The 15,396-nt window shown below is 43.0% G+C and overlaps 1 protein-coding gene across 1 annotated transcript in view; it reads left to right on the top strand.

The window, feature by feature from the left end:
* The window catches only part of EFHC2 (EF-hand domain containing 2), a 200,423-nt gene that overhangs the window by 177,195 nt on the left and 7,832 nt on the right, over window positions 1-15,396 (top strand). Inside the window, 2 exon segments of the mRNA XM_029240869.1 lie at window positions 4,940-5,045; window positions 10,237-10,238. Coding sequence (XP_029096702.1) covers window positions 4,940-5,045; window positions 10,237-10,238 — 108 coding nt within the window.

The raw sequence follows: 15,396 nt of genomic DNA, 5'->3' as shown, positions 1-15,396 counted from the left end.
TGTGTGTGTGTGTGTGTGTGTGTGTGTGTGTGTGTGTGTGTGTGTGTCTGTATATAGATTCATTGTGCTTAACAGTTTATGGGCCCTTCCGGTCTGGAGACTCTGTCCTTTGGCTCTGATAAATTTTCCATTAATTTTAAAATAATTTCCTTTCCTCCATTTTTATTTTTCTCTTGTGAGAACTCCTATCATTAAGATTTTGGCTCTCTTGAATTTGGATCGTTCTGTCCCCAATTTTTCTTTGTCATTATGATGTCCTTACTAAGGGGTTTCCTCAACTTTACATTCCACCCCTTCTTCTGCATCTATTTACTACTATCATGTTTTTTATTCCAAGAGCACACTTTTGGTTCCTATTTTTAGTCTTCTGTTCTTTTTTTGTGGGTGTAATATATCCTCTTATCTCACATCTTTCCCTCTGCTACCTGAATTATCTTTGTTGCTTGATACCTTTTCTTTTTTCCTGTTGCCATTTTGACTTCTGTCCTTAATGTTGGAAGCTTTGGGGGGTGGGTCTTGTTGATTAGTGGGTTTCACTGCATGAGTCATCTCCTAGCCCACATTTTCATTAGGTAATCCCCAGAAGCCACAATTTGGGGCCATTCAGAGTATTGAGAGGAGAATCCTATCTTCTCCTGTGGGGCTAGGAGGGAGGGTGGGATAGGGGAAAGGAAGAGAATTTAAGTATGGCCACTGGTGTTCTGGAAACAGAAAAGGAGAAGGAAGGGGGCTGAGAGACCCAAGTTCAGTATAGTGTGTAATGTTCTTCTCTACCCTCCATTATGCTTCCTCTCCCCAAGACTAGAACTGCTTTCGTTGAATTTCTCTGGAGAACAAGCCTCACTCCCCTGTAGGGAAGAGTACAGTGTACAAGGAGATACTTGAGGGTTCAGCTGCTCTTGCTTTATTTAGGCTTTCAAACAGTCCTGTTTTCCGGCCCCCACCGTATCCCTGCCTTTATTGGCACCTGGAGTCTGTAATCGCTGAGCCTCTCAGAAGTTTTGTGGGCCACACTGGCTAATCTCTAAGTGCCCCCTGCCTCTTCCATGGACATTTCGAGTTCAGCTTCCCTTCCTCAGCTCTGCTGAGCCAGTTACCAATCCTTAGTCTGATTTCCATCTTGCAAACGATTTTGAAATCTCTTGTCCACTGTTGCCTTGTTTTCCAGCTATCTTTGCCATTGGGGGTTATCACCTATTTTTATTTCTTTGTTGTCATTTTGGTGAGATTTTGCTGGGAAAGGGAGATAAATATTTGTGAGTGACCCATCGTGATTTACTGCAACTCTATCCACTTCCCAAGAGCAAAGAATTCTTCCAAGAAGCATTGGCTAATTTTATCCCTTTTAATTGAAAGATTCTTTGTTCTTTTCTCCCTTGCTCCTTTTGGGGGGATTCCCATATCCATTGAAATCCTCCAAGACAGAACTGAAAAGAGAAACTTGGAGTATTTTACCACATTAACTCAACTCTTCCCTGAGGCCTGGCTTTGGGACTTTGGAAAGATTAAATCTTTCAAACATTTTTCCTCAAAAAGATTTTATACATCATTTCTAAGCTGTGTACTCTTTCATTTACAGCCTTTGATCCTTCCCGAATATCATTTGATTCAGGAATATCCTTCCCAAATATCTTTTGAGATGGGTAAATTGTTAGATGTGTTGAGTCTGACATATCATGAGTTGGGCAGGAAAGAGTGCTGGGGGCCCAGGGTTAACAGGTGAGCATGAGTAAATATAAGACGAATTGTTAAGGAGGTGTGATAATAGGACTTCCAGTGGTGACTTCCAGAAGTTTTCCTGTACCATCCAGTGCCATCATCCAGGGCAAATGCAGACTTAGGCATGGGGACTCGGTTAGGTAAGAGGAACTGCAGGAAGGCCTTTCTGAGGCCTTTGAATTGAGACTTTGGAATTGAGACTTTCCAGACAAAGGAACCAGAAGGTGCAAATGCCTTGCATTGCTGGGAACGATCTTGGTATGCTCAGAGAGCAAGAAGAAAGCTGGTGTACCTGGAACATTGTGAACAGGAGAGAGTTTTCAGAGGAGGTCAGAGAGGTCAGCAGGGACCAGATTATGTGCGGTTTTATAAACCCTGGTAAGGAGTTCAGCTTGCGTTCTAAGTGGATTGGAAAGCCATTGCACAGTTGTAAACAAGGAAGTAATTGATCACATCTATGTTTTAGAAAGATCATTCTGGTGGAGGATGGTTTGCAGCAAGGTAAGAATAGAAGCAGCAAGACCAAGATACAAAAGCTATTCCTGTAATCCAGGTGAGAGACGATGGTGGCTTCGAATTAGTGAATCGTAGAAAAGATGGAGAGAAAGAGACTTGTGATATGCTATGGTGGTAGAACCTTCAGGACTGGTTAGTGGACTGTGTATGAGGGATGGTGTAATTCTAAATCTGTTTGGTGGTCTTTTGACTGGTTCCCAAATTACTGGGATATTATACTTCTGAAACCTCTAGGATTCAATACGTGCCTCCTGTCATTGATGTGATGGGAATTTACCAACAATTAAATTCTGTATTGTAGGAACAGATGAAGAAATTTTGTTCATTGGTGACCTCATTCAGTCTTCCAGTCTGGTGGCTTTAAATATCATCTATATGCTAATGACTCCCACATTTCTATCTCTAACTCAAACATCTTCCCTGAACTACAGACTCATATACCCAACTGCTCACTTCCCATCAAAATGTAACACATCCAAAACCAAACTCCCAGTCTTTCCTCCCAACCTGTAGCTCCTGCAGTCCTTCCCATCTCAGTTCGGGCAACTCTGTTTTTCCAGTTGCTCAAGTAAAACCCTGGGAGTTGTTCTGAATCCGTTCCTATTCATTCTCCCCCTCACCTCCCCTATACACTATATGCAATCCTTCAGGAGTCTTACACTCAAAATATATTCAGGCTTCACCACTCCTCACTGCCCTGCCTCCACTGCCACCACTGTCACCTAAGCCACCATTATCTCTTGTCCGGATTACTGCAGAAGACCGCTAACTGCCCTTGCCACTTTGGCCTTGCCCCTACATTGTAGTTGCAATATATCAGCTAGAGTGATCTTCAGAAAATATAACTTAGATCTGGTAACTGTTCTATACAATATACTCCAATGGCTCTTAGCTGTCCTTAGTATGAAAGTCAAAGGCCCTCCATGATCTCATTCTGTGACCTCAGCTCCTATTCAGAGTATTAGGGAATACTTTTCTTCAAGGCACCATGCTAAAGGAGTTTCTTACAAAATATCTTTAATTGATTGAGTTTTAGTTCTTCTCCCTAAACACATGCAAATAAAAGACATAATGGTCCTGCATTTTGGCTACAAATATTTCCATAAACAGAACATGTCCTTTCAAAGAGTTCAAATGATGAGTGAGCCAAAATTCAAAGGATAAACAGTGGTAGGGGGCAGCATACTGGAGTTGTATCCCAGAATCCTTGGCCAAAGAAAATGTACACAAAAGAATGACTGAATTCCCTTTCCCCTCTTCTGATCACTCTGTTTATTCTACTTTGTTTAGCTTAATGAGTCTATGTAACTTCATCACGTAACACTTAATTTATTGCTGCTAATTGTTATTAGTTTATAAATATGAGCTATTATTTTCTTCATGCTTTGATTAAAAAAAAGAGAAAAGCCTTTTGACTGATTATGAATAGGTTTTTTTTTCCTGCTTCTGTTATCACTGAGTTTTCTTATAATTAATTACCCTCTGTTCATCTTGCAGTAGTAACTTTGCGCACCTCACTTGCTGGTTGGAGGGGCGTGTTGAGTTAGAGGTCCTGAGAGAAGGGCAGGAGCCTGGAGCAGGGTGCTTGTAACAGTGCCTTAGTGACCACCTTTGTCTTTTTCTTCAAAAAAATCGTGTTACATAACCAGTATGTATTTAGCCTTAGAAATTGCCAGAGGTGGTCAAATTCAGAATAGAAAAATAGCATTGAGGTATTACAGTAAGAAGTATTTTGTCTGTGTTTAGGTCATTATAGCAATTGTCTTGAAATTTGGGGGTCTTAATTGCCAAAACTCTATTATGGTTAAGGATAAATTTATGTCAGTTTCCATAATTAGGAAATAGCAGTCAAACAGATTAGTTATTTTTGACCTACAGTTTTATGGTGCAGGGTAATCATTTGTTGTTGTTGTTTTTCAAAATGAAAATGGGCTTAATATCTTCTGATTATGAATTTAAAACTATTCAGATGATACAGAAGAGTCTAAAGAAAAAGCAAAAATTATAATCTCTCTTGCTACAGGTAGCTGTTCTTAATAATTCCGTGTATTGTTGCTAGACTTTTTAAATGTTGTTTTGTACAAATATAAACCTAAAGTGAGACCATAACTCTGCATTCTATTTTATAACCTCCTTTCCACTCAACAATATATTATTAACACATTTCCATGACAACATATATGGATCTACATAACCCCTTTTAATGGCTACATGATAAATGATTAAAGTGCCTTTTATTTTTCCTAAAAATATATTAGGAGACAAAATGAATCTAGGCTTGCTTTAAAGATTTAAAAGGCATACAATTTAAGAAAAATGAAGACGTTTTAAAATTTTTACTGACATAGTATCAACCTGTTAAACTAAGAGGAGCTTCAGTACTGTTAACAAAATATAACAATAGCTGCTGAATAAATTAATTTGTTTCTATGGCAACTGCAACAAGTATTTGTTGAACACCTACTATGTGCCAGCATTGATCTAGGTCCTGGGGATACTTCGGTGAATTAGATGTGTGAGGTCTCTGCTCTCAAAGAATTTACATTCTGGAGGGTTAGAAAGAGAAAACAAGGTAATAAGAAATAAGAAAAATATCAGTATTGAAGCACATCTAGTAGTATGTTTTCATGGTGGATTTAAGCTGACAGTTTGGTCCTGAAATCTGCAGACTGAGTCAAATCGAATGTTATAATTATATTTTTAGGTTTGAAGACAGTGAAAAACAAATAAATTACGAGTCATTTTTCTGTGCCCTGAACTGGAGAGTGAATCCGATGCCCGAATTGGAAGCAGTATGGTACATTAAAGAGGTAAAAGTAACACCTGTTTTAAAAACCAGCTGTGGCTACCTCCCTTGCGTTTTTAATATCCTTTATCTTAAAATTATTTTTCAATGTAAAATAGTAACATCAGTGCTTTCGGAAAGAGGACTATGTATTTCTGGGTATTTGTGTTGAAGTCTAATTCACTTTCCATACTGAGTGAACATCTGCTGTATAAGAGCGTGATTTTTCTTATGCAGCTGAATGTTTTTTAACCCAAGTCGTACCCAATTATATGGAAAATAGGATAATAGGTTACAGTTATAAATAGATACAAACACTGTTATCAAGGGATTCTGGTAATATCATCATAAGCTACAAGAGCAAGTCTCAAATAGTGCATATGTCAAGAATCCCCAGTGTGTTTGCGGCTGTGCACGCAGGTTTGCCTTGGGTGAAACATTATAGTATGGACATGTATATTTCATAGTGGGGCCAAATTTAAAATAAAAATTCAGTAGGAAAATGCTTGGTTAGGGAAAACAGAGTTCATGTGATCGGATGATGCTCTCAACATTGTGGAATTGTCTGAATTCTCTAAGATCTCTTTGGACCAATTGTCTTTAAGGAGTGGGTGGGTGGGTGGTGGTTTGTTTATATTTTAACATGCTCCAGAAATTGATTTTCTTGGGAAAGTCCCTTGATAAAGCAAATGTCATGTGGTTGATACTCCCAGAAAGGAGGCATTTATTCCTCCCGGTCTCTGATAACCAGCTCATTCTGGCCTGAACTGGTCTAGTGCCCTTGGGGAGTTCCCTCAGGCATGCAGCTACTCTGGAGTGTCAGGCAGCCTTAGAACTTCCAGATGATTGGGAGACACTGATGGCCTTTGGAGTCAAACAGAGCTGGGGCCAAATTCTGGCTCTGCCACTTACGTAGCTGAGTGACTTTGGGGCAATTACTTAACTCATTCATTTATAAATTTAATTCTCAGACAAATCATGTTTAAGTATCCACTCTCAGCAGTTTCTATGCTCTGCGCTGGGGTCTAGAGACAGTCATTATTGCTACCTTAAGGAGGGTTGGGGGGCACAGGAAGTGTTAGGGGAGGTGATGCTTGAAATTTCAGTGATGAATAGTAAGAGCTAGGTAGGAAAAGTGGCATGGTATGCCCAGAGGCATTCCCAACAGAGGCTCTAGGGCATGGGACAACGCGGCTCTTGTGCAGAACCGGAAAGAATTGGTGTGGCTGGGATGGAGGCACAGAGGGAGGAGTGGAGATGAATGAAGCTGGAGACAGCTGCACAGGTGAGGTCTGAGTATCGTCCTACAAAGTCTGCAGACCGTGGACAAATTTCAAGGAAGAGAGTGACATGATCAGGTATGCCCTTTAAAGGGAGCTTGCTCTGGTTGGGCGGTGGGTAGATTGGAGAGAGGACAAAGAGACAAGTAGACCCCGTAGGAGGCTCTTGACGACCCTTCGTCACCATAACAACAGCAACCACTTTAAAGCAGTTACTATGTGTCAAGCACTGTTCTAAGACCTCAAAAATCTGTTCGCTCATTTAATCCTCAGAGCAACTTTCTGAGGGTAGATTTTTTTTTTAACATCTTTATTGGAGTATAATTGCCTTACAATGATGTGTTAGTTTCTACTTTATAACAAAGTGAATCAGTTATACATATACATATGCTCCCATATCCCTTCCCTCTTGCGTCTCCCTCCCTCCCACCCTCCCTATCCCATCCCTCCAGGCGTCCACAAAGCACCGAGCCTTTCTCCCTGCGCTATGCGGCTGCCTCCCACCAGCCATCCATTTCACGTTTGGTAGTGTATATATGTCCATGCCACTCTCCCACCCTGTCACAGTAGATACTTTGCTGTTGTTGTTGTTGTTGTTGTTGCGGTACGCGGGCCTCTCACTGTTGCAGCCTCTCCCGTTGCGGAGCACAGGCTCCGGACGCGCAGGCCCAGCGGCCATGGCTCACGGGCCCAGCCGCTCCACGGCATGTGGGATCTTCCCGGACCGGGGCATGAACCCGCGTTCCCCGCATCGGCAGGCGGACTCTCAACCACTGCGCCACCAGGGAAGCCCACAGTAGATACTTTTATCATTCCCATTTTAGAGATGAGGAAGTTAGGGGAACAGCCAGGGTATGGTAGAGTTAGAATTTTAGCTCAGGTCTGTTTTACCGCAAAGCATGAAAAAGGAAAAAATCATTTAAGTACAATCGTACTGAAGATATTGGAGTTAATTAACTAAAGTCCAAGATACTATCACAAAAACAAATAAATACTGTCATTTGGTAACCTTTTAATTCTTATCCATGCAAATATGTAATTTTTACATGTAAAAAGAACAATGATAGATGGAGTTTGTATTCCACTTTTTCATTTAATGTTACAGTATTCTGTGTCGGATATCATCCATTTGTCCCATTGGGACTTCTCTCCAACCCCATCTACCCTGCTCTGAATCCTAGACAGCTGATCTTTGTGGGCTTCATCAATGGGACCCCTAGCCCTCTGGCCTCCAGTTGGGGGAGCCAATGGGACGCACCAGCAGGAGAGTGGAGGGTGGGACGAGACAGAAGTCATCTCCCTCCCTGACAGTCACAAGAGATTGACTGCCTCCTCCTGCCCAGGGCCACAGTACCTGTCTGGAGGGTCTCTCCACATAGCTGTCTACTCCGGGCTCTGGCAGCCACCCTCACGTGCCCCTTCAGCCCCAGGTGGTGGCAACAGTCCCTGAGGGTCTGGAGGATCCCTTGTTGCTTTTCCTAAACACTTGCCACAACTTTGTAAATAGTCTCTTTATTAAACTCTTCTCAATTTACACAGTTTGCATATGTCTGCTATTTCTTCTGGGATCCTGAAAGATACACATACTTATTTTTGCTAGTTAGCAACGGCCTTTGTTGTGTTTTTTTTCTTACTTCCTCCTTCTCTCCTTTTCCATTCCACCCAATCCACCACCCAAATGTTTACCTATGGGTTGGGGGTTTCATCATTTCATGCACAAAAATATAATCATACCACAGGCGTTTATCTGCAGTGTGTTTTTCCTAATAGTACACCATGGGGCATTTCTCTAGTTTAATATGTGTAGACCTAAGCCATTCTTTAATACTGTAGTATGAATATGGAATCATTTATTCATCCATTTCTCTACTGATAGGCATTCAAGTTATTTTTACATTTTTTGCCTTTGAAAACATGCGGTATCTCGTTACTTGAATTTTTATTTTCCTGATGACTATTGAGCTTGAATGAAATTTAATTACCTTTTGGTACTACAACCTACAGTAAGAAAGACATTTTTCCCTAGCAACCCAGCATGCACATATACAATGGCCCAAACGTCTCATGAAACAATACTATTCTAACTGCATGTGATGATGTATGATTTTTTTCTTTCCTTCCTCTTTTCTCTTCTCTCCTCCCGCCTTCTTTCTTTCTTTTGAATATACTTCATTACCCATTAAATTGACTTAAGGACCTACAAAAGGATCACCACCCATGTTGGAAGAAGAGTCAGTGCATGGAAAGGCCAGAGATCCACTTTCCCTTTAGCCACCCCTCCCCCATTTCATCTCTTACCTACTCTGTCAACTGGGGCAGTTACTGAGCCATGGACCTCAGGTTCTTTAGAGAGATAGTGTAGAGCAGAAGGTCTGGAATCACATGAAGCTGAGCTCAAATCCTTAGCTCTATGATTGACTCACTGGGTGACTGTGTAAGTTATTCAACCTTTCACATTGCCCCATCTCAAAAATGGAGATAAAAGTAGTGCTTCTGTCAGGTTGCTTGTAAGGATTGAATTGATACACGTGAGACACTTATCACAGTACCTGTCCCATAGTAACAGCTTAAATGTTAGCTATTACTGTTGTTCGTAAAATGGAGATGTCTTATGTCCTCAAGTCAGTGGGCTGGGCCTTGAGGACTAAGATCAGTGATTCTATCATTAAACGTAAGAGTTAGAACAGCTGGGCTTCCCTGGTGGCGCAGTGGTTGAGAGTCCGCCTGCCGATGCAGGGGACACGAGTTCGTGCCCCGGTCCGGGAAGATCCCACATGCCGCGAGCGGCTGGGCCCGTGAACCATGGCCACTGAGCCTGCGTGTCCGGAGCCTGTGCTCCGCAACGGGAGAGGCCACAACAGTGAGAGGCCCGCGTACCCCCAAAAAAAGAAAAGAGTTAGAACAGCAGTGTAGCATCAGATAGGGCCTGTGCTTTAGCAGTAAGTCAGCTCTTTCAATTGTTACTCATTTATGGTGAGAAGAACTTTAGTCTTAGGGCCTCTTGTCAATTCTGATGACCAAGTCTAGAAGCAGTTCAGTCTGTGGGAGACATTTGGATAGGGCCGTTCTTTTTCAGCCAGTTTTTTTTTTTAAAAAAAGGAAGAACATAGTTATCAAATGGTACCTAATCAATTTAACCAATAATGAGAATTTAACTAAATTCCAGAGTCTGAAGCACTCTGGTACTCCTGAGCTTGCTATTGTTCCATTAAAGAGGATATAAGATAGCTTGGGGATGGTATCAGTGAGTCTGTAATCTATGTGAAAATATTTAGTGTAAATGGGTTGAGCGTAATATTGCATAGTTCAGAGAGTAGAATGAGTAATGAAAAGTATAGTATCTCCTGAACCATGTAAGTGTACCTAAATGTTAATATCTAATAATGCCCTGAGACACTCTGGGTCAGAGCCTGTCACAGGTTGGGTTCTCCAGGAAGCAGATGGGGTTTAATGTGCAGTATATTTATTTGGGAGTGTCCTTGGGATCAATACCTGTGGAAGGGAGGGGCAGGAGTGGGCAGAGGGAGAAGTTGAGCTTCGATGTAGGTCCAAAGACAGCCTTGGCTGTTCCGAAGGGAACTCTGGAGCTAGAATGGCCTTTCAGAGCCTTTCAGAGCTGTCCTGAGTTGGGCCAAAATGGCCTGGACTTTATCCCTGTGGGTTGGTTTAGAAAGGGGTATGACCTGCGGTAATGTGGCTCTTTGCAGCCAAGACAGCTCTGTAGCTGAGGTAATCCCTGAAGGGGTCTCCCAGCAACTGGGCCACCAAGTCCTTCCTCAAGGGGATTCTGGCTGGTATATCATGTCTTGGCAACCAACCACTCTTGATTATTCTTGGTATGAACTGGAGGCCTGGCCTGTGGCACAGCCTTCTCCACACACCTGCTCCTCTATTATTGTCTGAGCTTTCACCCGTGGCAGGGAACTGACAAGAAAGAGGTTATGCCAGAAGAGGCCGTGATTATGGCAGAAGAGGAAGTGGTAGAGGAGTTGGACCAGGTGCGTAGATCTGTGGGGCCCAGTTGGGCAAAGAAAACCTATCACTTCGAGCTTCGGGGATTGCCAACACTTAGGGATTCTGCTGTAGCCCAAAAATCATATGTGGGACTTCAGGACAAGATCCACCAGGTTGTGAAAGTACCCAGCCTTGAATGTGACGTGACAGGTTAAAGTTCTGTTGAGAACAAGGAATGGCAGGCTGAGCTTCTGTGTGGAAGTATGGCCCAGGTGGAAGCCAGCAGTGGGGCGGCTGCGTGCTTCCTCCAGTGTATGAGCTGGACAAGCTGTCTCTGGCTGAAGTTCCAGGAGTCACCAGCCTCCACTCGGAACCTGGGTATCCTTACTCTCGGTCTGAATGTTGTCCTCAACAGGCTCTCTTCCCTGAACTAGGGATCTTACTGAGAAATGAAAAGAGACCGCTTAGCTGTGGGCTTTAGCCAACCACAGGCTGAGTAGGGGGGTGGTCTGGTACATAGTACTTGGGATTGGAAGGGCAGTGCCACAGGGAGTTCTAGCAGGGAGTCTCTCCAAAACAGGGAGCACAGTGATGGGGAATCCTGAAGTTAGCACTATTCAGCAACCAGAGGGGGCCAGTCAGCAGGCTTGAACCAAGCCTTCAGCCACGACCAGGGGACAGAGCAGGCTGAGTCCCTATACCAGTGAGGTTCTAGCAGGAGATACACAACCCACTCAGAGGAGTCGGGATATGGATTTAATGCAGGGACTATTGACAGAGGAGAGGGTAGGGTTAAGGGAACCAATCAGGGCAGTGGAGTGCCCAGGGCCTAGCTAGAGTGGGAAGCCTTTACCATCCCTGGGTCTGCAGAAGCAGGGAGGGACTTGTATTACTGGAATCCAGTGGAAGAGCGTGGTTGGGCAGGAAAGAAGCAGGGAGAGGGGAAGTGGAATCAATACCCTGACCTCTCGCTGCTTCCCATTGGCTGGACCCATTTGGAAGCCAGAGAACCAAGGAAGCTCGAGAAGTGATGCGGTCCACAGAGGTCAGTCTCCCAGGGCAGAGAGCTTGGTGAGAAGGGCAAAAGATGGATCTTGAGGGGCAAATGGAGGATGAGCCAGCACAGTCTGTTACCAGAGTAAAGACTGGGGCTCCAGTGAGCAAGCCTCACAGCCAGCTTTTAAGATTAACAGCTCCTGAAGCTGGGTCTGCTGGATGTTAGGACTGGTCCTTCTGACTCCGATGGGGCTCCACCTACATGTGATTGTTACATGGCATCAGCTAGTAGGCCTGGGGACCAACAACAAAGAAGCAAAATTCACAGAGAGGACTGTGGTTGTAGCGAGTCCAGCTTTGAGTTGGTGAGAGGTTTCCCTATGTGGATGGGTGGAAGCTGACTGTCACCCACCAGGATTGTTGACTGTGGCCTGTAGCCTGGATTCTCAGGAGCTCCCTTGGCTGGGCCTCCGCCTGTCCTCCACAGCAGCCCATGGTGAGCCACTGGGGCTGTAATTTAATTCTCACTCCATTATGTGACTGTCTGTGGTCTCAGCATGTCGCCCTGGTGCTGTCACGGCCTAGAGACCCCAATTCCATTCTATTGTGCTTGCTCACAGATGGTAGCTGTAAAACTGGCAAAAGAGGTCCCGCTGTTTAGAGCCTGCCTGGTTAATCTCAGAAGTCACGTTTTTAAAAATAACACGAAATCGGTTCTCATATAAACTTTATAACTTGCACTGTGTGACTGGCATCTTATCCTTTGACGTTTCTGAGGAAAATTGGATGTGGCTTCATTTTACGAGCACGAGAGCTGCAGAAGCATTAACAATTGGCTCTAAAGTTTCCTCTTGTCACAACAGGATGATATATAGCCTGGGCACTGGGGAGTAGAGGACAGTGGCGTACACCTTGGGATATATCTTTGGGCACCCCACTTGTCGAGGATCTCCTTTTGGTATTTAGAGGGTGGAATACCCTGTGACACTTTATTGTCCCAACCATTTTGTGAGAATAAGTATCATTCCCAATTTATAGATAGGAAGCTGAGACTCAAGGCATTCCTAAAGGTCAAGATTATATAGTTAGGGGCTAGTGCCAACTCTTTAAGTAACCGAAGTTATGTCTAATATTTCAAGTTGAATTAAACAGTTGAAATAAAAGATTATTAATCATTCTCATAAGACTTAAAAAAATAACTGGTAAACACATACTGATTACGTAACACAAAGCGGTGACCTAGTAGGAAACTTCCAGAGTCTACTGTGATTTAAAGGGTTGGATGATGTCTACTTGAATTGTATGAATAAGGCTATCACTAAAGCTAAAAAATATCCATGTCTACTTGAAAACTTTACTTGCCCCGTAATGCAATTTCAAGGAAAGATTTCTTGTTTAAAAGTTACAACTGTGTTTTAGCTGCAGTCACACAGATGACAACTCTACTGAAGCTTTGTCTAGGGCAAAGAGAAGCAATCGTGAAATACTGGCATTACAGTAAAGACAGAAATGGATAGGCATATACGCAAATCTCCTGGCTTTGAGTTTTTCCTTATGTCATCAGAAGGTTCTTGATTATCTCAACAAGTATCTGTAAAATTTCTTCCCCAAATTAATTTCCATTTGATTTTACTGAAATTTAATTGTTTTTATGATTTCTGTCAACTTAATTTGATTATTTCCAAGGTCATGTCAACCTAGTAGAAGGAAGAAAATCCAAGAAAACCACAATTTTAATTCCATACACAGTACTGGATTTTTCTACAAATTCATGGATAAAAACATCCTTTTTTTGATTGAGCGGAGGGGGAGTAACAGAGTGAAATCACTAACATGACTCTATCAGCCTTACATTTGGGACGAATAAAAATAACCTTGTTTCAGTGAAGCGTGGAATTTAATTGGCTCCCAATCTTTTCCCCGCATGCATCTGGTGGCCAGTACTACAGTAGAAAATTTTAAACTAGAAGGAGACATAATCCAATTAAATTTCCTTTTAAAAATGTCAAAGCAAATAAATCCAGGGCCTATGAGCTCACACACAGCTTTGCTGTTCTCACTGGGCAGCTGCTGTTTACTGGGTTTCCATCCAGTGCCATCTTTGCTTCCCATTTCAAGGATATGTGGTTTTACAGATCGGCAGCTACATTTTTTTTCACCATTGATGAATAAGTAATTTATTGCCAACTTCTCTGACATCTTAAGTAGCTCTAGTGACAGCCAGATTGAAAGCTGTCATGGGGCCCTCTTGTAGGCAATGATTTCCAGCCATTTTAGAGTCATGATTTTGCATTATTGCTGAATTTCACTCTGCATTTCATAGTTCTTCCTTCTTCCAGAAAATGCTACGTGGCACATGCTGTTTATGCTCCAGATTAAACTGAATTTTGTTTTGAGATTTGGGTACTGTCTCTGGAATTACCTGGAAATCACACTGGAGACTTTGGATCCGTCCACGTTTGTCAAGAAGTTGCTTTGTTCCGAGCTATACTGTGACTTTCATAGACATTTTATTAATTTTGAAAAATGCAAAGTTGCGTAGTATCTTTGACTTCCTCTGGAAGCTGACTCAGAGACAAGGATTTGAGTATAAATGGTTTTTTGGACGAAGTGAAGGGAATAACTAGCAAGGGAGTAGGGAAGTGAGAAATAGAAGAGAAGGAGTTAATACAGGGCATATTATCAAACCAGTAAAAATGTGAATGACTAGAGCGTCATGCCTCTGGGAAACACAGGGATCCAGTGGCTGATAGGTGCCTCAGCGTTATCCCATCCATCAACTCCTGTCATTGTTTGAGAGCTGCTCCTGAAGTGGGTGAAAATAATGAATTCCCAGGTACTTGTGGCATGTTACAGGGACAGCCAAATCAGGCCTCAGAGGCCAAAGGGAAGGTCTCAGGAGAAGGAGTGCAGGTGCTGATGGCTGGAAGTTAGGTTGGTGTGCGCCAAAGTGGAAAGGGTGAGAGGATCAGGAGAGGTGCAGGCAGAACCCGATACACACAGATGTTTAAGATTCTGATCATGCACCTTTAGGCGGGGTGTTTTACAGAAATACAAGCAGGCTCGTCCTCGTCTAAAACAGGAGGGACTGAGTGCTGTGGATGAGCTCACCTGTTGTAAAATCACCATGCAGTTATTTCCACTTGAAATTTATGTGCACTGCTGGGAAACAACATGATCTGGAGTTTTCTTCGAATTTTGTAGTGTGGGATGAATAAAAGGTCAGTGAGGACAAAGAATATTTTAACTCACTGCCCAGTCATAAATATTATGTAACGTTTGGAGCATTTGCAGATTTATTAGAACAATTAGGCAGTGGTAGTGAGGGGATTTCTCATGTTAGCAAAGACCTCTTTATTTTACAAAGAGATTGGCCATGTGATTCCTTTAGGTGGACCCAATTACAGGCAAAATTATGAGGAAGATACTTTTTCCCTCTACTTTATCGATGCCCCATCCCCCTGAGTTTCTTAACTCTTATCTCCTGCTTCCTCCTTCCTTTAGATCCCAATTTGATTCCTGTTAGTTCATTTAAACGAATACCTGTGAAAATCTCCCTAAAACTGAGGGCTAGCTACAATTCTGGTGTCAATTCCAGTGTGTATTTTTCCCCCGTACCAAGCAATTCTCAACAGCAGCTGAGTGTCCTGCAAGTCAACTCAGCTCTGGCACTATCTACCTGGAGATAACCTCAGATCCCCACAGGTTACGGGCTCAGTTCCACAAGACTACCTCCCCTCCTTCAGATGCCATTCGCAAGTCCAGATTGTCGCCTGTGCTTCTGACCAACTGGCTGTGGATTGGAGGTTCCCATGACCTCCTCCTTGGGAGGGGCTGCTCATAGGACTCAGAGAAACACTTTACTTACTAGATAACCTGTTTATTATAAAAGGATATAACTCAGGAACAGCCAGGTGGTAGAGATGCATAGGGCAAGGTATGGTGGAAAGGGCACAGAGCTTCCATGCCCTCTCTGGGCTCACCACTCTCCCCACATCTCCACGTGTTTGCCAACTCAGAAGCTCTCCAAACCCTGTCATTTTTGGTGTTCACAGGGGCTTCTTTATAGAGACACGATTGATTAAATCATTGGCCGTTGGTGAATAAACTCAAATTCCCGCCCCTCTCCCCTCCCGGGAGATGTGG

Source organism: Monodon monoceros, unplaced genomic scaffold, assembly GCF_005190385.1.
Source record: "Monodon monoceros isolate NGI ecotype Baffin Bay Population unplaced genomic scaffold, NGI_Narwhal_1 Super_Scaffold_22, whole genome shotgun sequence".
Classification (NCBI taxonomy): Eukaryota; Metazoa; Chordata; class Mammalia; order Artiodactyla; family Monodontidae; genus Monodon; species Monodon monoceros.
The sequence above is the reverse complement of the archived record's forward strand: the minus strand, read 5'-3'. Positions and strand labels throughout refer to the sequence as shown.